The sequence below is a fragment of the Aricia agestis genome, chromosome 3 (assembly GCF_905147365.1).
Source record: "Aricia agestis chromosome 3, ilAriAges1.1, whole genome shotgun sequence".
Lineage (NCBI taxonomy): Eukaryota > Metazoa > Arthropoda > Insecta > Lepidoptera > Lycaenidae > Aricia > Aricia agestis.
This window is the reverse complement of record NC_056408.1, coordinates 1,872,942-1,898,085: the sequence shown is the minus strand read 5'-3', so window position 1 is coordinate 1,898,085 and position 25,144 is coordinate 1,872,942. Positions and strand designations below refer to the sequence as shown.

The 25,144-nt window shown below is 35.9% G+C and overlaps 1 protein-coding gene across 1 annotated transcript in view; it reads left to right on the top strand.

Moving 5' to 3' along the window:
* Positions 1–25,144, top strand: part of LOC121725337 — a 128,863-nt gene that overhangs the window by 100,909 nt on the left and 2,810 nt on the right. The window contains exon 4 of the mRNA XM_042112228.1: positions 24,562–24,695. Within this exon, the coding sequence (XP_041968162.1) occupies positions 24,562–24,695 (134 nt within the window). The remainder of the gene's footprint in view (positions 1–24,561; positions 24,696–25,144) is intronic.

Sequence of the window (25,144 nt, the reverse complement as noted above, 5' to 3'; positions counted from 1 at the left end):
GAGGAAACAAACAGACACACTTTCATAATATTTAAAATATTAGTATGAACTCCTTTAGAACGTTTCGAGTATCCTATAATCTATAGAAATTCAAGTCAATGTCAAGCCTTGTTAATGGTGAATAATTAAAATAATTTTAATTAAAAACTTTCTATTGAGATTGCTTATACTTTGTGTTGTCTATATTTTACCTCTTTATGCTTTCAGTTATGAAAATTTAATGAAATTTGGTACGGAGACACCCTTGAATTCGGAAAAGTAACAGTAATGCTAAGTACTCACATACGGTTTTGCTCGATCGAGCAATAACGGCGAGCAAAACTCGCGGCTCGGGCTTTCGTCCACACATTCAGCATTGCTCGATAGCTCGATGAGAGAATTCTAGCTGTGAGCTTTGCGGTCCACATAATTATTACTGGATTTGGAGTAAAACTATCGAGCAAAACCGCATGTGAGTACTTAGCATAATATTACTTTCAAGAATAGTTTTTGTAACGAGAAACGGTTTCCACGCGATAATTCTGTGCAAATAAAGTAACGAGCAACATCTGGTAACTTTATAAGACGCCCAATTAGCGATTAATAACGTGTGCTAGAGCCGGGATAATATTAGAGGCTGTCACTTCTGTCTTATCAGGATTATGTGTTCCAAGCACAGCGTAATATTTGAGCTACCTTCAGCAAAAATGTTGAGGTTTTATGAATATTTCATTATTTAAATTATAATAACTTCAGACTTTCGATAAAATTCTTGGTATATATATTTTGATTTGAATATAATGAAAACATTATATTTATTTGGATGGCCAGAAACTTTTTATAAAAAAGACATACATTTAAACAAATTCAAAATAAAAAAAAAACAACTTTTTAAGCAGAATAATTTTATTCCTAATTAGATGATGCCCGCAACTTTTTTGCGTCAAATTTGCTTATCACGCGGGAACCGTACATTTTTCCGGGATAAAAAGTATCCCTTGTCCTTTCCCGGGACTAAAAAAATACATAACAAATTTCATCAAAATCAGTTCAGTGGTTTGGGCATGGAGACAGACAGACAAACAAACACACTTTCGCATTTATAATATTAGTAAGGATTAAGCCCGGGCGCGCACTAGCGGCCAGGCCGCAGCGGCCAGGTCGCGGCGGCCATCGAAAGTATGGTGTGGCCGCTGACCGTGTTGCGGCCAGGTGCGCGTAGTCTATGGCGGTTTCATACTAAAGTATATCTATCTCGATGGCCGCCGAGACCTGGCCGCTAGTGCGCGCCCGGGCTTAAACATACAAAGGTTCTTTTTGATACTTTGTGAATTCCTCAATTTTATGTAAAATAAGAAAGGCTGTGTCGTTTGATTGCATCAGATAAGAACTACGAGACCGATTTTAAGAGCCTGCTGCCAAAAATATCAAAGCACGCTAACCCCGCCTACACACCCCGCTATCCTCCAATAGTGATAATATCACGATCATTGGAGGATAGCGGGGCAGCTGCAGCGCAAAGTACCTATAAATAATATTATAATGATTCCATGAATCGTGTCTGCGAGGATTGTACTTTGGTTGTACTTAACGATTGATTGTACTTAACATCATATTGTTAATATATTTCTCCGTGATATTAACAATATTATGATGTTAAGTTTCACGTGCTCAAAGTCGAATAGACAAAATTATCAAATCCTGTCATTCCCATAATTACGAAATAGCTAGTTCCCGAATAATTAGGTCGCGTATAGCCAGACAATAATTATAGTCTCAATTTAATTCTCACCTAATATTGTATTTAGTCACCATTTAGTTTAACACAAAGCCGATTAACACATGATTAAATTAATAGGATTAGCATCAATCAGTGATCGTTAGATAATAAACGTGGTGTGGGTTAGGAAGAGGTAGGATAGAAGCTGATAATGGAGATGAATAGGGTAAAGTGCTACAAATCAGTTACCACTATTTTTTGGGTTCTGTACCTAAAAGAATAAAAACGGGATCCTGTTACAAAGAATTCGTTGTCTGACCGTCTGTCTTTTTTTTAATGAAATAAGGGGGCAAACGAGCAAACGGGTCACCTGATGGAAAGCAACTTCCGTCGCCCATGGACACTCGTAGCATCAGAAGAGCTGCAGGTGCGTTGCCGGCCTTTTAAGAGGGAATCGGGTAATAGGGGAGGGTAGGGATGGGACGGGAAAGGAATAGGGGAGGGTAGGGAAGGGAAAAGGGTAGGGGATTGGGCCTCCGGTAAACTCACTCACTCGGCGAAACACAGCGCAAGCGCTGTTTCACGCCGGTTTTCTGTGAGAACGTGGTAATTCTCCGGTCGAGCCGGCCCATTCGTGCCGAAGCATGGCTCTCCCACGTATAAATGTCTGTCTGTCTCCAGGCTGTAACTCAAGAACAGTAAATGCAAGCTAGTTGAAATTATCACAGACTCCGTACTTCTGTTTCCGCTATAACAACATAATATACTAAAAATAAAATAAATTAGATATTCAAGGGTGGCTTCCATACAACAAACGTGATTTTTTAAAACTTTTCTTGCTCGGTATCAATGATAATAACAGATTGGAACCTGAAATGTTCATCAAATACTCAGCTGTATATTTTATACTTTAATAAATAATAATAAAATGTAAATAAAATTAATAATTAAGATACTCCGATACAAAAATCACGATTTTTTACTATTTTTGCTCAATAATGGTACGGAACCCTTCGTGTGCGAGTCCAACTCGCACTTGACCGATTTTTAATTAAATGGTGGTTGAATTCTTTATATTTTATAATATTTGCCACTATATAATAAACAACAATTATTATCTCTGTATATCCGTTATATTTTTGGCCTAAAAAAGTTCGATCACATTTTTGAATATAGATTAAAACTCATGTGGTTTCCCTTCCCATCCATCTCCGTCGCAACTCCCATATCCTTAGCTTACTATATTATAATATCCTGTATAATCCTCTATCTTCCTCCGGGAAAAATTGAATCGATCGACAAGTAGGAACCTTGTCGATCGATTCAATTTTTCCCGACCCCTTGGGATGGGATATGGAGAGAAAACGAACCTTTCCCTCCCACCACATCGTTCCAACTTTTATTCTTACTCATTCACTGTTCTTGCAGTCAGATTGTGGAACTCACTTCCTCATGCTGTTCGCGATAGCCCCACTATCAGTATATTAAAAAAAAAAGGTTAAAAGAGCATTATCTTCAAGAATCCATTTAATACCGTTATTAAATATGCAATATATGGTATTTACGTATTAATCTATACTAATATACTTAATATTATAAATGCGAAAGTATCTCTGTCTGTCTGTCTGTCTGTCTCGCTTTCACGCCAAAACAACTGAACCGATTGTAATGAAATTTTGTACACAGATAGTCTAAAGCCTGAGAAAGGACATAGGCTACTTTTTTACTGGAAAAAAGGGTTGTAAGGGGGTGAAAATACGAAAATTTGTTCAAATCGAAACTCTTCTTTGAACTAACTTGGAAATTTGGAACTAACTTAAGTTCCAAAAATTCATACTAGATGGCGCCGTGCGTCTCTTACATCGCGCTAACGCTTGCCCAACATCTTTCTATATGAGGTGGTATCATCATTCATTCGAGTTTCGATTTTTTCGATTGTTATGAAACTTTTTAATCGGGACTTTGTTGCGGGACGGCCGTGGTCACGAGGGGACCCTCGTGACCACGGCCGTTGCAACACGGCCGAAACGTCGAGAAAAAAGTATGTACTCGTAGTAGCATTACTACTTAAATAAGTCGCGTTAAGTCCCGATTAAAAAGTTTCATTATAATGCAACGTGAAAGTTTAAAATGTTTTTCGATTGTTATTTCATTTTAACGTTATTTAATAAGTCAGTACTTTATATTATATACAGTGATGTAACCTTAAGGCTTAAACCTATCAATGATAAATAGTTTATGGGTAAAGTTGTGTAATTGGGGAGCTAATTAATAAGCTTTAAAATTTGGCATAAAATATAAAGTTTAATTTTAAAAAATGAAATATGTGCACACTGCACAGCTGTTTTGATTTAAGGGGTACGGTACCAGGGTTTTTTTTATAAAAGCTTTTGACACCAATTTTGTTGACATCGCGCGCTATATACTGAAGTCCACGCGGACGAAGTCGCGGGCAACAGCTAGTAGGTGAATGATTTTGTATTTATTTCAATTAGTATGGTATTATAAATTATTTATTTTGGTTAAAAATTATTTTTATTTATTATTTTTTTGTATGTAAGTCTAAAGTACTTTTTTGTGATTGTGCACGCTCTGTCTTTACTTAAGAGAAAATGCTAACCTTTACACACCCATATTATGCACATTGTGCAGAATAATTAAAAAAATAAGCACAAAGTATCATCGAGGAAGTTGATTCCTTTGCAATTGACAGACCAACGTTATTTGGTCGAATATTCAATTCAATGTTAGGCCGGCCGCAAATTGTCCGAAATTTCTGATCAGAAATATATGAACTTCCATCCGATCGAGTACTCTGGTGCTTTGTCCCAACCAAGGTTTTTGGGCCCAGTGGGCCCAATCACCAGATATGAATTTTTAACATTTTTTTCATCTGGCGATTGGTCCCAAGTAATTATTTTTTATGACTTTTGGGCTTATGTCCATAGGGCTAGCAAAAAAGTTGTAGATTTGAATAAAAAACAAAATAATTGCTTTGTATGAAAGCATTTATTATACACTGAATGAATATAATAATATGATATTTAAAGAAAAATAATACAATGGACATGTATATATTAAATCTCTTATGACATAAATAATAACAAAAGTACTTATTTTCTAAATTAATAATCCAACTATATGTATTATTATTATATGGTTATTTCAGTTTAAAATTTATTTATAATTATTATTTTTATATAAAGCTTATATATTTCTTTAATTGGCAAATTATAGGCATATATCTTTTTTTGTAAGAGAACGACCAATTAGTTAATTAATTTTATATAAGTAAGTTTAATTCAATTACGCGCCATTGTTTTGGCAGAATGTTAAAATTATAAGTATTTAATAAAACCTTTATATCAACAACATTCTGGCAATAAAGACATTTGAATTTGAAAATGAAAAATATTTTGTATCACGTAGGTGCTATAGCAACTTTATGCCGATAGGCGTGAGCGGCTATAGCCCGGCTGAATTTTATTTATGATTTGAATACAAAAAAAAAACTTCCCAAGTCTATCGTACAACTAAGATAGAATCATTTTACTATGGGAAAACAACCATTAAAATTTCACGCAGTACCTATTAGAGCAGGTATTTTTAAAAACTTGATTCAACGCAGTATATTTAGGTATTAATAATAATAATAATATAAGTTTTAAGGTGTTAGATATTTTTAGTGTTAAATATGTTTCGGATCAGAAATTTCGGACAATGTGCGGCTGGGCTTAATCGGCATAGTCTCTTCTAACAATTATTATATCTGACATAAATAAATATTAAATAAGTTATTATTTATGTAATTTATTATTATTATTTTGAATATTAAATATTTCCTGCTAAAGCGGTGTTGCAATAATTAGTAAAATGAAAACTCGTATATCCAATACGTGACCAATACGTGATATTATGTTAGATATTTTTTAAATTTACAAAACAATATTATGGTAATAACTGATTATTTTTGTGTGTGTTTTTGTGCCTATTTCAAAATTTCTTGCCAGAAAATAATGAATCATAAAAGTGGAACCAATCGCCAGATGATAAAATGTTAAAAATTCATATCTGGTCATTGGGCCCACTGGGCCTAAAAACCTTGGGACGAAACACCAGAGTACTCATCCGATCGACGTTATCTGACACATAATGTCAGATGCCTGCCGGAACGCACTCTGCTCATATATTTTGTATCTGACGCCCGGTCCGGATGAGTTGTCAGATGCCGTGTATCGAATGGCAGAAATTTTTAATTGCGTTCCGGCGGGCGTCTGTCATTATATGTCAAATGACTCAGATGACGTCGATCGGATGTCAGTTCAAATGTTTCTGACGGATCGCGCTCTCTCTTACATTTTGTACTGAGCCGAGTGAGCTCGAACTCGCCGGAAAGAAATTTCGGATAGTGTGCGGTGTGGCGGTCCGGCCGACGTTCAAATGTTTCGCATCAGAAATTTCGGACAATGTGCGGCCAGGCTTAATTGTGATCTGTCAGCTGGGTTTGACGTAACGCAACCAAACTACTTAGGTCGCCGATTTGCATAGGAATCAACTTCTCTGATAGTACATCAATAAGCAAGACATTATTACACCCAGTTCTAGAAAATCAATTGTAATATAAGTTCCTTCGTCTTTTGAAGCTAAAAGCTAGCACCTCGTCGGCACATGCGTTTGACACCGCAGACTCACGCTGTATATTACCCACACTGAACCCGTCACCCGCAAGCGGTACTTATATTAAATATCATAAATTCTCCATTCTGTCTTCAAAGAGTTTTAACACGTAGTTGAATCGTCATCATCATTCATACAGCAAGCATTTACATTAGTAACGTAAGGCCCGTAAGTAACCTAACTTTAGGGTGTGTATGTGTCCCTTATATTATGGACTTCACTGTGAAAGTAGCAGCGCTAAACGGGCAATTTTTTTTTGTGATTTGTATTGGCAAGCTCCTCACATATTTTTTCATACAAAGGTGAAAAAAAAAACTCTTTGAGCGCTGCTACTTTCACAGCAAACAATATAGGGGACACATACACGTCCTAAAATAATCATAATAATCACTTAGTTTTGTTACACCCTGTATAAGAAGGCCGATCAAATCGATCATTTCGACCGGATTCGATTGGTCTTCCCGTATATACTGGGGGCTTAAAATGAGACGAAGATAATATAATCCAGCTCTGTGGCTCAGAACTCCGCTATAATGGACGAGATTTTTAAAGGTATGCGCTGATCAGATTCATTGTGAACAAAACAAGATTAAGTGGAAGAAAACGATAAATAACGTATATTATATAGTAAATGAATAAAAGTATATTCATTCATTCATTCATTCATTCATTCATTCATTCGTTCAAATAACATTTTGTACAACTACGGACGTTTACTCATTTTTAGGGTTCCGTACCCAAAAGGTAAAAACAGAACCCTATTACTGACTTCGATGTCTGTCCGTTTGTCTGTCTGTCTCCAGGCTGTATCTCAAGAAGCACTATAGCTAGACTTTTGAAATTTTCACAGATTGTGTATATCTGTTGCCGCTATAACAACAGAATATAAGTACTAAAACAAATTATTATTAATGGGGAGCTCCCATACAACGAACGTTATTTTTTAAGTCTTTTTCCTCGTAATTAATAATGGCAACAGGTAGGCACTTGAAATTTTCATAACATGCTTAATTATATTTGTAAGTACTTTAATCATTAATAATAAAATTAAATAAAATAAATATTTAAGAGGGGCTCCCAAACAAAAACACCTTTTTTTCCTTTCGAGTTTCGCTCTATAACGGTACGGAACTCTTCGAGTTCGATTCGTACTTGGCCGATTTTTTCCCTTATAATATCAACAAACCTTGTAACTTACCTACTTCATTACCGGGCTAATAATATATATACAGGTACACATAAAATGCATTTTTTTTATTTCTGATCATTTTTCCGACCCTAGAGACTCTATTTATGATTTTTTTTACTGTTACTTATTGTGTTCTTCCACTCACGTCTTTTAAAATTATCCGTACTGCGTACATAGTATAAATATAATTTATTCCTAGTAGTGAATGGATAGCTCAAAATCAAATAAGGAATTTCAATTTAAAAGGGCTTGTTTACTTTTTAATGGTAAACATAAAACGTTAATAGTAGAATGGAACAGATAAAAATATATCGCTTTGACGCCAAGGTAGCTCTGTATACTTGAATTCGAAGATAAAATAAGGACAGTTGAAAAGACTGTTCATAATAATGTGGAAATAACAGATAATCATTCGAAAAGTCTGCTTTAATATAATAATACGATCAGAGTTTTATTTTTACCTTTTCCTTCTCAATAAAAATAATAAATTGAAGACATGAGCGATTGATGTAGCTAACCAACATTTCACAACATCGAATTTTTTCCCTTATAATTTGAGTAAATCTAGTGACTTACCTACTTCATCATCTGGCTAAGCATATCTAGTTATACATAGAATCCACATTTTTTGCAAAAATACTACAGTTTTCAAATTCTTTAGTTACCCGGTTCATCCACCCATGTCTTCAATTCCTTTTGAAATATCAATAGAAGCACACGTTGTACAAACACGGTATCAATTTGTCCCGAAATACCGAAGGCACGGGAAAGCTAATCAGGTTACGAACGTTCGACTTTTCGGGAAATTGCCGAATTGTACTCGATTATGTTTCTAATATTGAATTTCTTTTGAGATATTGGCCTTTCTTGTTTTGTTGCACGTGTGTCTGTAATACCTTTGACTTTGAAATTTTATATGTGGCTAATAAACTTTCTTTGAATGGTGAACGCTACTGAGGAAAGATTTTGTGTTTAATAATATAATAATAATAGCTCCCACACCGGTTTCGGTGACAGTGGCCGGTTTAATTGGAACCAGGCCAGTTACGCAGGAGTAATTTTATAGTGCCCAAGTGTGTGCGCAGTACAGAAGAGCACTCTCTATTCCTTTTACTTCTAATAACCCAGTGGGATGGAAGACCGATACGACCGGCGAGAGATCAGGCGCAGGACCGACTTTTTATATGTCCATCCGACGCATGGATCATCTTACTTGTCAGATAATGAGGTGATCAGCCTCCATTGTCCTAACCAAACTTGGAAATAACATGATTCCAACGCGGGAATTGAACCCACGACCTCAAGTCAAGAGTCACACTCTTAACCACTGGACCACGGAGACGTTTTGATAATATCTAATACTTACATAAAAGTATTATCGTGTGCTTTTTTCTAAAATTCTCAGTTTATCAATTAAATGATAAACTATAGCTGTTTCTCACAAAAACTTTTAAAGATTATAATATGAATATTGCAATAGGTAACTATTAAAAATATCACTTTTCTAGTAAAATTAAAAAAAAAGTTAAATTTAAAAAAAATATATTGTTACATTTACATTTCTTTCAAATTGTTACATTTCTTACAAAATATTTCAATTTCATTTATCATTTTGTGAGTCCGAAAGTCCTGTATTTATGTATGTCAACGTGGGTCCCTTCCAATCTCTCCCGGGCAGTATTTTGCTGTCGACGCCAGATTTAGTGGCGCGATACGATAGTGCGAATAAATCGACTCCTCGTATCTGTTAGGATGGGCACATAATGACGTGTAAAATATTTCAGCGTTGCGAAAAGTCGTTACTCTTTTTTGACAAAATTGATTACAATTAAATCAATAAAAATGTTAATCTTTATTTCAAGAAGTGCATAATCGTTAAATACAAATGTATTACATAATCTATATAATCTATATTTTATATATAAAAATGGATTTTCAAATGTGTTAGTCGCGCTAAAACTCGAAAACGGCTGAACGGATTTGGCTGATTTTAGTCTTAAAATATTCGTAGAAGCCCAGGGAAGGTTTTAAAGTGACACGAAGTTCACCGGGACAGCTAGTATTATATAAAAATGGATTTTCAATTGTGTTAGTAACGCTAAAACTCGAAAACTGCTGAACGAATTCGTAGAAGTCCAGGGAAGGTTTTAAAGTGAAACTAAGTTCACCGGGACAGCTAGTCAATGATATATTATACAAACAATTGCCGTATATTATTAAACGTTCCACACAATGTGTTTGTAGTTTGTACAGCAAAACCCTTTAATCTGTACGTTTTTGTCGCTACGATCGTATTGTCTAGTTGCCGCTGACTTATTTTCGCTACAACACGTGACGTAGCGAAGTTGCTGTGGCAAAGTGTTTTGCCAAGTTGCATATTTGCTAATTACAGCAAAATTCGAAAATAAATATACGACGCTTATAATATGTCAATAGACTGTAGAGTATATTATACAATATCTTAGCTTTACTATAGTCAGTTCACACATTACAGAGTTTAAAATATTTTAAAAACATTTTTGTAAATCAAATATCGTGTTATTTCAACGCTAACGCACTTTGCGTTGCATTTTTAAAGGTTGACTGGTAGAGATTGCTTAGTAGCAATAAGTTCGCCTTTTGTACATCAATAAGTAATATTTATTAATTTATAATTTATATTGTGTATGTATTTTGGTGTGCAATAAAGAGTTTTATTATTATTATTATTTGCTTCCTTTTTACAACTGGTTTATATTTTACTCACTTAACCTTTCTATAGTAAATCACTTAAAAAACTCATTTCATACAAGTGCCTGATATTAGGTGCTCGACTATCCATTTTTAAGAATACGTTCAATAACGTCTTCTTGACTTGTCAGGTCACCTCTCACAAAAAATAATAATTTTGAGTGTACAGCTTCATCATCCTGATAATAGCATTCCAAAATCTTTGTAAAAAAAGAGATTATAAAAAACTACTATTGCAGAGCATTATTTGCGAAATTGATAACGATCTCTTGAGTCAGAATCAGAACTAGAGTTTTGTGTGTTTAAAATTAAATTAAGAGAACATCCGATAACACAATATTATCCATCCAAAAGAGAGGCATTACATACCCACTACATTTTTAATCCTTATTCAATGCAAACGAAACTCTACATTTCATAGTATTATATAATGTAAGTATACATAGATAAAGCTGTGTGCAAACACCCTAAACAGAAGTGATTTAACCTCTAGACGTTATAAATCATGTAGCCGAGTCCTAACAGTCTTTATACCCCATAAATCGCGGGCGCAACGCGGGGTTCGAGTCTGGTCACTGTATTGTGATATTCTGATGTACGGCCGTTTGAAGTTGGAGATTCGTCGTAACGACCCGCCGGATGATTTAAACGCCGCTTAACTACCGCTAACAGTAGCTTAATGCTAGATCTATGGCATGATTTAAGCGGCCATTTTGAAAATTCAATAAAAATTCTTTACTACCCGGCTAAAAATATAATATTATTATGTAGACCTGTTTTTGATGACAACGCGCGGCAGAGTATCGCATAGCCAGCTTACAGTAAGTGTCTAAACACACTATGCCGAAGTTTCGCGGCGGAAATTCCGCGTGTTTACGTCAGCAATGTCAAACGCATACAATATAACGCGACGGAATTTTGACATGGTGTGTCATGGGTAATTACAAATACATTACAGGTGGAATCAAGCCGAACTTCCGTCGCGGATATTCGGCATAGTGTGTTTGACACTTATTTTGACGATGTAAGTTTGAAGTAGGTATCTATGTTTTTCCATAATATTGTAGCTCCTAAATAAATGAACCGATTTTAATGCAGTTTTTTAAGTTTATTTAATAGAAAGTATTCTTAAGCAATCATTTCATCTCATTATCAACTTGCTCTTTGTCTGTTTTGGAGTTATGTATCACTTTTTAATTTTAAATGCCTGGAAAATAGAAGTTATAACATTTTTCATGCCTGTGCTATTGTTAAAAGCCTGACAGTTAACACAGCCGTACCGTAGCGCTCTTATTAAAGTCCACACTCTTTGTTCTTCCAAGCGGCGCTAACAAAGAGCATTATTGAAAGCTAAGCGTAGTAATGACTTATCTCAATTCCAAAGATTCAAATCTGTCTAAATACTTCCTCTAGACTTACAGCATGAATTATCTAAACTAGAGAGAATAGAGATTATGAAGATTTAAATCTCTGTTCTCTCTAAATACTTCCTGAAGAGATATCCCCCTGACAAATACAGTTTTTTTTTCATTTGACGTCAGCTTCATGACCCATTCCCACTGATTCCCATTGATTCCCACGGGGATCGTACCTGGAAAAGATGAAAACCGCCAGGATGTTCGGCATAATTGATAAACTGAATTATGTTCTTGGCAGTTGAACATTAAAGTAATTTAATAGAAAGTTCCCGAAACTTGGACCGAGTTGAGATGAGGTAGTTTTAGGAAACTGCGGTATGATAATTAGAATGTTATTATCTCGAATCTGAAATAATTAAGATCTCTCTAAGTTTATTTGTAGTTATGCAGATATGGTAAATAATAGGGAGTAAACCTATATTTGCCGTTTTATTATTTTTACGTTTCTAAGTTCGCTTGTCTAATAATTATATAAAAATAAGTCGGGTTTTCCTTCCTGACGCTATTACTCCAGAACGCACGAACCGATTTCCTCCAATGTCTCAGGCTCCGTGAGGTCTATAGAAAAAAAAATCAGAAAAAACTTCAAGAGAAAAGCAGGAAAACAGGGAAAATCATTTTATGGCAAAACAGCGTTTGCCGGGACAGCTAGTTACTTAATATTGTGCTAAAAAAATAAAAATGCAATTTCTAACGCAGAAATGTAGGTAGAAATCGTGGAATATTTATATTTTATCAGATATGTATATCTGTGCCCAATTCAATCTAAATCCGTCTAGTAGTTTTCGAAAATATTCGTCTAAACATTTTTTTCCTTTTTGTATGAGGTGATTTTTGTGTCATTTATTTTGTTCTTCATTGATGTAATAATGATTGATGGTTCTTCCGTATTATGTGGTATTATCTCGAATACAAAGACGATAGGAAAATTTGTCATTTATCACGCAAATTTATTTAATAGAGTAAGAGCCTATATAATAATGTCAAAAAACAATGTACCTACATCGATCTAATTTTGAAGCTCCACGTTGCCTCATGTAACCAGTACACAAAATACAGTAGAAATTAAAACGTAAGCGGAAAGAGTAGGTAACTAACATTTTATAACAACGACAATCACCTACTTTATCATCCGGCTGTTATAATATATGGCTATGCATAAAATCCTCATTTTTTTATTGTATATCATTTTTCAGGTCCTAAAGCATCCATTTATGCAAAAATACGTAAATTTTAAATTGTTAATTACCCACTGGCCACTTCATCCACTCACGTCTTCAATTTTAATATTGTATCTTGTGTCCTGAAATCAATAAACACATAGGACAGAAAAAATATTGGATCGCAAAATTGGCAACTAGTTAGCAAAGTAAAGAAAAGATGTGAACTCCCAAAATTCTCGTTCTAGATTCATAACAATAAGAATGTGTGCCGCAGATTCGTATTCAATCGAGTGCATACGAAATGGAGTCCGAACGGACAAACAGAAGTGCTATGAATAATTCCACTACAAGTCGGTCCGCAGAGTCCTACATTTAGAATTCGACTAGAATTTTGAAGATCGTTAGCGCTAGTGATTGCAGAGCAAGAATGGGTATCGAGGAACATTTTTCTTTTTAGAAAATAACTTTTTCTTGCAAAATCTCTGCTTTATAGAGCCTTTATAGTTAAATTTTGTTAAGTATGCTATAGTTTACGGAAGAGCGGGGCTGCCTAGTGCCTAATACAAGTAATTAATACTTGCCAGATGGTCCCAATCCCTGCTTAATTTGTTAAGTTTAAACTGTAAATGTAAAATAATTATTTTTTTGCATAGTGTAAGTTGGTTTATTAGTATATAAGTGTGCACTGTGCCACCTCATTAGTAAGATAGTCATAATTTGAACACCGGTGCAGGAATAAAGTAGCGCAATTATAGCACAATATGTATTTAACAATGTGAGCTATTGGAGACATTTAAATATTTTGGATGAGCCTGTCCTTACAAAATCAAAGCTTGTATGAACTCGCAGTAAATACGTAGTCAGTTGTCACCAATTGCCTCTCTCAAACAACTGTTAACTTTTAATTATTACGTTTGTGTTAATCAGTGCATAGCCTAATTTGGGTACGTTGTTGCAAGAGTTTGTCTTATTTGCTTTATGAAGCTATTCAGCTGAATACACTATTTTGTCTGTTTATTCGTTAGTTAAGCTACTTGGTTCATGAAACTGACCAGCTAGGCTAGTAAAACTTAAAAATTTAAGGGCCTGTTTCACCACTTCCTGATAAGTACTGAATAGGCTATCCACCACTTAACTTGACAGATGAAGTATGGAGAATCTGTCAAAAAGTTGTGAATAGCCTATTCGGCACTTTATCAGAAAGTGGTGAAACAGGCCCTAAGTAGTAAAAAACTGTAGTCATCTTGTTAGTAGCGCTTGGCAGTGATATTATGATACACGCTAATCATAATATTAGGTAAATATACAGATAATATACAAACAAAAATCAAAAAGTGACGCACTTATTATTATTCAACCAAACACAGAGTGTAACAAAACAACATGATAATATTTTAGGGTGTGTATCATTCTCCTGTACAGTAGAGTGAACTCTCAGAGAACTGTAAAATTAGCAGCGCTGAAACAGTACCTTTTTTTACTTTTGTAAGGCCAAATTCATGACGCGCTTGTCTATACAAATCACAAAAAATGCTGTTTCAGCGCTTTTACTTTCGTAAAAAGAAAGTTTCGAAAGTAAATTAAAAGGATTTTTTTTGTGAAAACAAGGATACAAAACAAAGTGATGATAATTTAGGGTATGTATGACAACTCGTCATACACACCCTAAATTATCATCACTTTGTTTTGATACAGCCTGTATATTAAATATAAATAATATACAACCTGTTGTTTTGGGTTACGTGATAAGTATTCTATTAAATATAACCACAAATTTGGTGCGCAGGGTTTTTCGCTGCTAAGGTCGCAGAGACCGCAGAATTTTGTGTCCAGTTTCATGGCTCGCCGCTTCCACGAAATAATGTCTGCTAGTTTATTCATTAAATAAATTATGACTTAAAACTTTGGGAATATTTTTGCCTTATTATAAAATGTTACTCTCAACTTTTTTGCGACGGTAACTGTACTGTTTTAACGGGAAACAGTTTTCCTGGGCTAAGAATTACACTTTCTACCATCCCAGGACTAAAAATTTCACTTTCTACCATACTAACACTAAAAATTACACTTTCAACCATCCCAGGACTAAAATTACACTTTCTACCATCCCAGGACTAAAAAATACACTTTCTAACATCCCAGGACTAAAAATTACACTTTCTACCATCCCAGGGCTAAAAACTAGTAATATACATCCGTCTTTTAGGGTTCCGTACCCAAAGGGTGAAAACGGGACCTAGTATTATTGAGACTTCGATGTTTGTCCGTCTGTCTGTCTGTCTCCACTCAATAACCGCTATAGCTATACTTTTTTACAGATTGTGTATTTTTGTTACTGCTATAAAAACAAATACTAAAAACGAAACAAAAGCGAAATAAAAGCAAAGCAAAAAGGGGGGCTCCCACACAACAAATTTAACGTTACTTTTTTTGTCTTTTTTGCTCGTAGTGTTCCCAGGGAAGCCCCTGTTCTCCATCTCCGGCTTGCCTTCACCGGCCGGCCGGAGTGAACACTGATGGAGAATCAGGCCCTACCTCTGCCTTGCCTTAACCAGCCGGTCGGAGTGGAGTCCCAAGAGCTTCGGGTCGGAAGGGGGATTTGAAACGTAAGTGGCTAGTGGGCGACGTGATGGGACCGGCGTTTAAAGTCCAGCGACACCTCTCCAGCCTCACGCCGCTCTGTCAATGTTGTCACCTCGGTGCACCGTGCGTGGCGACCATTTTGAGGGGCCCATTCAAAGAGTTGGCGAGTCACCGTCTTGCAACTTTATGATACGGCATATGAAGGCTAACGGCAGAGAGTTCTATTTTCAGATAATTGTCTCAAGGGCGAGAGTACCAGATGTTCTCCGCGAGATACATGAGGGCGTATCAGGAAATCATCTAGGTGTCAAGAGGATGCTAAGGAAAGTGCGAGAACGATTCTTCTGGTTGCATTGGAGAGATGATGTGCAGGATTGATGCCACAGATGTATTACTTGCGCTGCTGTAAAGGGACCATAGACCAGGAGTAGTCGTAGGAACAGCGTGGAGCGTTACCATGGCAGTACCAATGATGCTCGGGACGAGCATCTCTAAGAGGGGAGTAGTGTTACGGACACATAGAGCCATCTAGTGTCACACCAGCGCAACTTATTGAAGAAACGCAGACAGCGTAAATTCGCTATTGGATACTAGATGGCGTTAAGCTTCTCGAAGTATCCCATACTTGTTTACGCATATCGGGTTTATTCTGGGATATTCCAAAGCATTCTGAGATTCGATCCTGCCTGTATAAATAGTCACACAGTCGGGCCAAATTCAGTTCGATTCGAGCTATTATCAAGGCGATTCGGAGTGAAAGTAAGTGATTCAGTGAAACCCGCGACTTGGCTACGACCTAGGACAGTGATAGTGCTTAGTGATTGGACCTAGTGATTAGTGTTTGGACCTAGTGTGCGCTTGTGTGACCTAGACTTAGTGAATAAAGTCTTCAAGAGAGTCAGCAGGTCTTTCTCTCCAAATCCTCGAACCCTAGCACGTAACAATAGTATTGTTTCCACGTTGTATCGGCAGACGCCATAGTCCTTCCATAGTCCCAGTTGGGTAACTGGGACCATGGAAATCCACTAGCACCTCACCCCCATAGTCCGGTATTATTTCTAATATCCATTCCCTGTAATAGTCCTACACTGGCCGCTGGCTCTCCTTGGTCGTACTCCCATACTGCGGACAAGGAGAGTCGCCGGCCAGTGTCACATAATATTTAGATTAAAAACTGTGTAACGGGCCTCTACGTGTTGGCCGGCCCCACGCATGCCTTCCAAAGGTCCGGGATTTAATTTCCCGTGAGCAAGGAATACCTAAATAAATATGGACGCTTCACACCACGTTCTTTCGGCCCCGAGGTAAGTATCTAAGGATTTGTGTTACGGGTAAATAAAATTTTAAGGTGGGGCGCCCAGACAAAAACACAATTATTGGCCTATTTTTCTTCTAGATAACGGACTCGCACTTGGTCGATTATCTAAATAATTATATAATAAATTATAACTCAAAGGTGACTGACTGACTGACAGAGTGATCTATCAACGCACACTGCACAGCCCAAACCACTGGATGGATCGGGCTAAAATTTTACATACAGGTAGATGTTATGACGTAGGCATCTGCTAAGAAAGGATTTTGATCAATTCCACCCCCAAGGGTATAAAATAGGGAATTAAAGTTTGTATGAAACTTTGTCAATTATTTATAACCGATCGGGTTCAGACTTAGATAACTAATTAGTAATAATTAATAATAATACTTCTTAACGCGAGTGCAGCCGCGGGCAAAAGCTCGTTTATTTAATTACGAGCTTTTGCCCGCGGCTTCGCTCGCGTTAAGAAGTATTATTATATACAAACTTTCATCCCCTATTTGAACCCCTTGTGGTTGGAATTTATCAAAATCCTTTCTTAGCAGATGCCTACATCATAACATCTACCTGCATGCCAAAAATCAGCCCGATCCGTCCAGTGGTTTGGGCTGTGCGTTGATAGATCACTATGTCAATCAGTCAGTCAGTCACCTTTGAGTTTTATATATATAGATAGACATTAGACATCGTGCTCTTATAAAGCCAACAAATATGTTTACAATTTTGCATTTATAATATTTTATTTATTAATTACTTACTTTCGAAAAAGTAGAGTCATTAGGCTGTATTTAGATCCGGAAAATGTTTGATCTCTGACTATACCTTTAGAGCCAGGCGTAAAAATAAGACTGAATAAAAGGATGGTTTAATCATCGTGAAATTGTTTTGTTCGCGTCGTTATAAGCAATAAATTCCAAGAACTTTTATTTCGCGACTTAAATTGTAAAACTGAGAGAAGTTAATGAAGATTGATTCTATATTTTAATGAAAACTCTTCTAAATTTTCATTTCGACGTTTCTTTCCATTGAAATCCGTGGATTTAATACTATCAAATTTTGTGTACACGGCTTTTTGGCTCTCCCACGTATATATATACGTGGGAGAGCCATGCTTCGACACGAATGGCCGGCTCGACCGGAGAAATACCACGTTCTCACAGAAAACAGGCGTAAAACAGCGCTTGCGTTGTGTTTCGCCGAGTGAGTGAGTTTACTGGAAGCCCAATCCCCTACTTCCCTACCCTCCCCTATTACCCTATTCCCTCTTAAAGGCCGGCAAAGGACTTGCACCTCTTCTGATGCTGCGAGTGTCCATAGGCGACGGAAGTTGCTTTCCATCAGGTGACCTGTTTGCTCGTTTGCCCACTTATTTCATTAAAAAATGTGAATATTAAAACATTACTTTTCGATTCTGCCTGTGAAGCAATCTGTTTGAAAAAATTTCAATTTAGTACTGATTATTTTTTATCTCAGTTCAAATAAAGGCTGTTTTGGCGAGTGACCAGAATCTGTTGGTGTAAAAATAATATGTATATTTACGAACTTGTTACTTTTTAGGGTTCCGTGCCCAAAGGGTAAAAACGGGTCCCTATTACTGAGACTTCGATGTCTGTCTGTCTGTCTCCCATACAAAAAACACAATTTTTGGTCTATTTTACTTCTAGATAACGGTACGAAACCCTCGATCGATTTTTATTCTTTATTATATTTTTGCATTAATTGTATTTATAGCCCGGAGATAACCGAAGGCTATAGAGTATAGATGTTGTTATATTATCCAATTAGTTGTTAGTCCTCTACTACTACTAACTTCATACATACATTACTACATAAGAAATACGTATTACTTCATTCCGCTTTTTCGATCTCACAGCGGACTGTACAACTTTATCGTATCAAGATCGAAATTTCCATTTCAATCGATCTAGCCCTGAATACATACATATTTATTGGAACCAACACGCTGTGTTATGTACCTAATACGACAGCACATATCAAGTAACAATATTTTGGTCGCCGACTTTTGTTACATCAAGATTTTTAGCGATATTTAGGTCGTAATTGTACAAAACTGTAGGTCTTATTACTAGCTATAAAATAATACCAAAATTTTCTGTGAATGTTAGTAAGAAGCCTCGTGGTTCGGATTATCTATCGTACCTCGGCTTTTATCATATCAAACTTTTATGCTAAAAGATTTCACATTTCATTTCTCCGAATAAATTCTAACAAATTCTCCGAAAATCACATACGAAACAAAACTATAACGAAGATGGAGTATCGTATATTAGACCGTCATTTCTGGATTTGCATCATTTATTCCAATAACGATGAATCTAAACGAGCCACTGACCCATAGGTGCTCGAGTTTGATGGATGGATTTTGATAGAAATTCTGATTGATTAGGTGTATAAAAAATGTAGTAGCAATAGTAGAACTCTTTATAAATGAGATAAGACGGTAGTCGGGGGATTTGCGCTCCGAAATATATTACTCGATTAACTCCACCGGTAGATAACACACGGAACCCGTAATCCTATAACTTACCGAGGTAAAACTTTGCGGATTTGTAAAAACTAGGATTACCGATGCTCTAAACTTATGCTCCTTTTTCTAAGTTCTTAAAGAGAAGATTTCAAAGGAGCACGAAATATTACAGCTTCATTTTAAAGGATAATTAAAACAATTCCTCATGAGATATCTCTTTCAGTTCTTGCAAATTTAGCTTTTACTCTTTGAGACGTCAATAATTTAAAAACCTTACTTGAAATAAAACTTGCACCGTCAGCAATTAAGAAACGATGATTCTTACTCAAATACTCTACAGTCTACAGTATCAGCGAAAATGCCATTTTAATTTTTGTAATAACGCTTGAAGGACATAATGAGGAGGGCCAGATGTCGTTAAAACTCGCAAACTCACGTCACACCCTCATTATCCTGCCGTAATGACGTCACGAGTCAGATGGTAATTGGACATATAACTATCAGCAAAAATTTTGGATCATAATATCTAAACGCCACGTTTTGAGTTAAATATCTCTTGGTTCTTGTGGTATTTTTTTTATTAATGACCTGTAGTTTAGTCGTCCTTGTTAAGTATATAATTATTACGTAGATGCGGAATAATTAGTGCCTTCTACTATGTCAAGAAAATAACTGTGTCAGGAAACTTTTAGTGAAAGAACGACTAAAACTAAAACATGAACTCTACAATTGAGCTCCATTCTGAAACACTTTAATTGAACAAGACTTGAATATACATAACTAGATGATACCGCAACAACGTTGAGCCAAATTTGCTTATCTCGTGGGAACCGTACATTTTTCCGCGATAAGTATCCTATGTCCTTTCTCGGGACTCAAAGTATCTTCATCAATTTTCATCCATTTCCATCACTTTCGCATTTATAATGTTATATTACTAATAATATAAATGCGAAAGTGTGTCTTTCTGTTAGTAACCTTTTCACGTCGATAACGCTGAACCAATTTTACTGAAATTCGGTATGGATATACTAATTTGTATCCCGGGAAAGGAGATAGGATACTTTTTATCATGGAAAAATGTACGGATCCCACGCGACAATCGAATTTTGGCGTTTTAAAACGTGGAAGGGCCATGCTTCGGCACGAATGGGCCGGCTCGACCGGAGAAATACCACGTCCTCACAGAAAACCGGCGTGAAACAGCGCTTGCGCTGTGTTTCGCCGAGTGAGTGAGTTTACCGGAGGCCCAATCCCCTACCCTATTCCCTTCCCTACCCTCCCTTATTCCGTTCCCTTTCCATCCCTACCTTCCCCTATTACCCTATTCCCTCTTAAAAGGCCGGCAACGCACCTGCAGCTCTTCTGATGCTGCGAGTGTCCATGGGCGACAGAAGTTGCTTTCCATCAGGTGACCCGTTTGCTCGTTTGCCCCCTTATTTCATAAAAAAAAAATAACCTTGCACCTTTCACTAACATTAATAATAGGAAACCGTTTCTCTAATATAATTAATACTCGGGCCATAAAAGTTAAAATGGAATTGGCCCGTGTGGGGAAGTTTATAATGGCCGGAGTGGCCGCTACTATCGAACTCCACAACTCCATTATTATAAATATTATTATTTTATTGCTCCACGATGGTTAAAATATAACTAGATATTGCTGGCAACTTCGTTTCTGCAGAAGGTGTATTGGAACCGTACATTTTGCCAGGGTAAAACTATCTTAAGTCGGGAGCCCAAAGAATCATCAAAATATAAAAGTTACAGACACACGTTCGTATTTAAATATTAGTATGGGTGTATCAGTAAGTAATAATATAAAGTAAGTCAATGTTATTTTTGACTAACTTTACTAAAAGATATTACTTATTTTCTTACTTTGGACGGATGGACTACCATTATTTATGTATTTGATTATTTTGCAATCAATAATCAGTAAGATTGACCAAAGGGGTCAATCTTACCAGGCGGCCGGTAGCGCTATGTTTAAAACCAAACTCTACTAACTCTTTTGCACCTTCTATACCACTAAATATTGCTTATTTAATGTAGAGTAAAGTAACTTTTGTAATTATTAGCTTCGATAATGAAAATTAGTAATTAATTGAAAGATCAACTTATTTCCGCCGGGGAGGGTATTTTTCAGCGCTACAACAGAGCTGTAACATCTAATAGGGTTATATTTCGCCAACACTGGAATTCATTCATGTCACATCGATGTTCTGTAGTTATAGACTCTATATTACTTCATTAGCATACGAATATATAAAACTTCTAGATGACGCCCGCAACCCCGTTGTGTCAAAATTAGTTTATCGCGCGGGAACCGTACATTTTTCAGGTTAAAAATTATCCTATGTTCTTTCCCGGGACTCAAAGTGTCTCCATACATTTGAGTAAAATCGTTTCAGCGGTTTGGGCGTGAAGAGGTAACAGATATACAGACAGACATTTTTTTTTTTTCTTTTATAATATTACTATGGATATTATAGATTGTTTATATTGAAAACTACATTTTATTTTACACAAACGTTATTTTTAAATACAAATACTGACTTCTTGTCACTTCTGAGTACTATATTGAAACACTAGCTTTTGCCCGCGGCTTCGCTCACGTTTAGAAGTATTATTATTTACAATCTTTCATCCCCTATTTTATAGGGGTGGAATTTATCAAAGTCCTTTCTTAGCGTATGCCTACGTCATAACCTGCATACCAAATTTCAGCCCTATCCGTCCAGTGGTTTGGGCTGTGCGTTGATAGATAACTATGTCAGTCAGTCAGTCACCTTTGAGTTATATATATATTCAAACTTAATGTAGTATTCTACAAGTCAGAACGATTGTCTTTAAAATATAATAATATTGTTGTAATGCTTATTTTCATTTATCAAAACTTGAAGGTAGAGCCTAGTATAGTAACTTCTCTAAAGAATTTACTATACTAGGCTCTCAAAATCTTGATAGTAGAGCCTAAGCTCAACTATCAAGATTTTGAAGGCAACAAAATAGCCTTAAAATTAATATAATCTTTAAAATATTGATGCAACTTAAAGTTATTTATATTTTAAATGATTTTAATGTAAAGCATACACTATATACATCAATCATCAATAATATCCTCGAAAAATTAAAAGGAACTTATAATTTTATTTTTATGATTTATCTAGTTATAAACACATCGCTGTCTAACCCTAACGAATGCAGGCTTCCTTTTCATTTGGTTAACAAGCGGTCTGGCTCAGGCGAAGACCTATTTAGTTATTCTATAATTAAATGTTCTACTTCATTTACAACTTTAGACATATAATTAAATTCTTATTTAAACAGTATAGTCCAAACTTTATTATCTAGGAGCTTGTGTGTTTTGTAAAGCGTAAATTACTAAACCTCAAAGTTGAGTACAGCATAGAAGCAAGTAATTAGCTAAATAACGTCTCCGTAGTCTAGTGGATTACATCGCGACTCTCGACTCGGTGGTCATGGGTTCGCTTCCCACGTTGGAAAATAAAAATCGCTCCTCCCGACTGTATTTAATATCATCCGTCCCACTGGGTTAGGAGAGTAAAGAAAGCAATTAGAGTGCTTTTGTGTATTGTGCACACACTTGGGAAATATAAAAACCGTCGAATTGATCACAGACCAGTCCATTCTGAGTATGGGGGGTCTTAAGGCGACGCCTTAATAATTTGGCTGTAGCGATATCGATTTTTCTCAGCAATGACTAAAGCTAAGAAATTAAAGTTCAATCAGTTGTTGACCAATCGTGAATCGTGAAAAAAAAAGACCTCGGTAAAAAATGATTCCTATTTTGCCAACAGAGGAGAGTGATTTATCTCGGAAAATGCACGGTTTCCGCGTGATAAACGAATTTTAGCGTAACGGAGTTGCGGGCATCATCTAGTATTTATAATTTCAACGTAAAAGTGGAACAGGCTGATGATCATGACTACAACAATTTCAATATAAAATTTAATATTGAATCACAGTTTCGATGCTCACATAGTTTTTGGTAATGACCAACCATAAATTATAATTATCATAATTGATAAAATAATATGCGGTTGGTTTTACTTGCAAATAATAATAATTACCGTATTGTAATATGTTTTTGGTTACTGGCTGTGGTGGTTGATTAACTGGAAAAAATGTATACAGAAAAGGATAAAGACATCTTTTAATTAATTTGGTCTAATTTAATAATTTATAACACGTCTAATAACATAATTGACCAAAAAGATGAATAATAACAACACGGTTAATTTCAAAATTTAAATTGGCAGATTCTATTTAAATTGGCAATAATCTTAGTTCTTAGGTAAATAATATGATGCTTGTACACTTGTATTTATTTATAGTAATTAGTTATTTCTTTGTTTTTTTTCTTTTTTTCTGTCTTTTATTTTACTGTTGTAGTTTGCAGTTGTAGTCGTAATTTATTGTTTATCCCTGCATGTTATGTTGTGAAGTCACTCTTTGGCCCCTGCAAAATACCAGTGCAGCAGGCTTGTTTGCTACTTATAGCTGAGCTGGGGCCAATTTTGACATCACATAACGTCATATACCTACGTATAATTATAATTTAATATAAATTATAGCCAAAGTCCTTTTTACTTTTTTATTTTCTGTTTTGTATATATGTTAAAAAAATAAACGTATTCTATTATATTCTAAAATCCGAGAAAATGGGAATTCTGTATAAGTCCAAAAGTTTATCACAAAAAAAAAACAAAATAGGTGCCGCTTGGATGCTACAAAGCCACGGACAGACAGACGCGTCTTTATAAATCGAAGGGTGTTATAAGTTCGACAAGCCTCTTTCTCGTCAGGGGTTAAAAATAACTACCTCTAAATTCCTAATACTGACACCCAGTGATAAAAATAACAATAAATAATAGTTAAAAAACACGCTTTGTTTTTTTTTATTTCAACAAATTGTTGCATTGTCATTGGCTCTTAATATTAAAGCAAGGCAAAGCTTCGAATTAATTAGACTACTGAAGATAGGTAAAAATTGTGCTCAAAGATCTTGTTGCACACATACAGGCCAAGCTCATGAAAGCGTATTAAAAAAAATGATCAAAAAAGATCCATCTATTTGGATGCTACAGAGCCACGGACAGACATAAAGACAGAAAAACGCGTTTTTATAAAAACGAAATAATAACACCCTTGTGTTATTATTTCTACGTGTCTGAGACTCCCTTTGATTTAACCTAACCCAATGCTCAACATAATACCTATATATAAATAAAGGTCCCAGTTTCTAACATCCTGTACCGACCATTTCCAGCGCTGCCGACGTCGACGCCGGTGCTGGTGGCTGACAAGGACAGGTACCAGCCGGGAGAGCTGCTGCGCGCCAACTGCACCTCGCCCCCCGCGCGACCCCCCACCAACCTCACCGTATACGTCAATGAGGAGCCGGTAAGCTCTTGTGACATAATATACAGCGCCTGTTTCACCACTTCCTGATAAGTGCCGGATAGGCTATCCACCACTTAACTTGACAGATAGACTATGGAGCATCTGTCAAAAAGTTGTGAATATAGCCTACCCGGCACTTTATCAGGACGTGGTGAAACAGCCCCTAAAAGTCACAAGCCGACTTTATAACTACGACTACGTCTAAAAACCCAAAGTGGCGTATTATAACCTCATTCATTAAAGTTGCATATTAAGTTGTTTAACTACTGCCTATTTTTACCACATGACTATCAAAACTATTACCCTGATTTTTTCTAATAATATAAAATTCGCCTTTGGCTTAAAGACGAATCTGGTTAATACGTCGTAGAATCTATACAGTAACAATATATTATGTCATAGATATAGCATCCAACTTGGAAAGCTAGGTCCCAAAGTTTGTAACACAT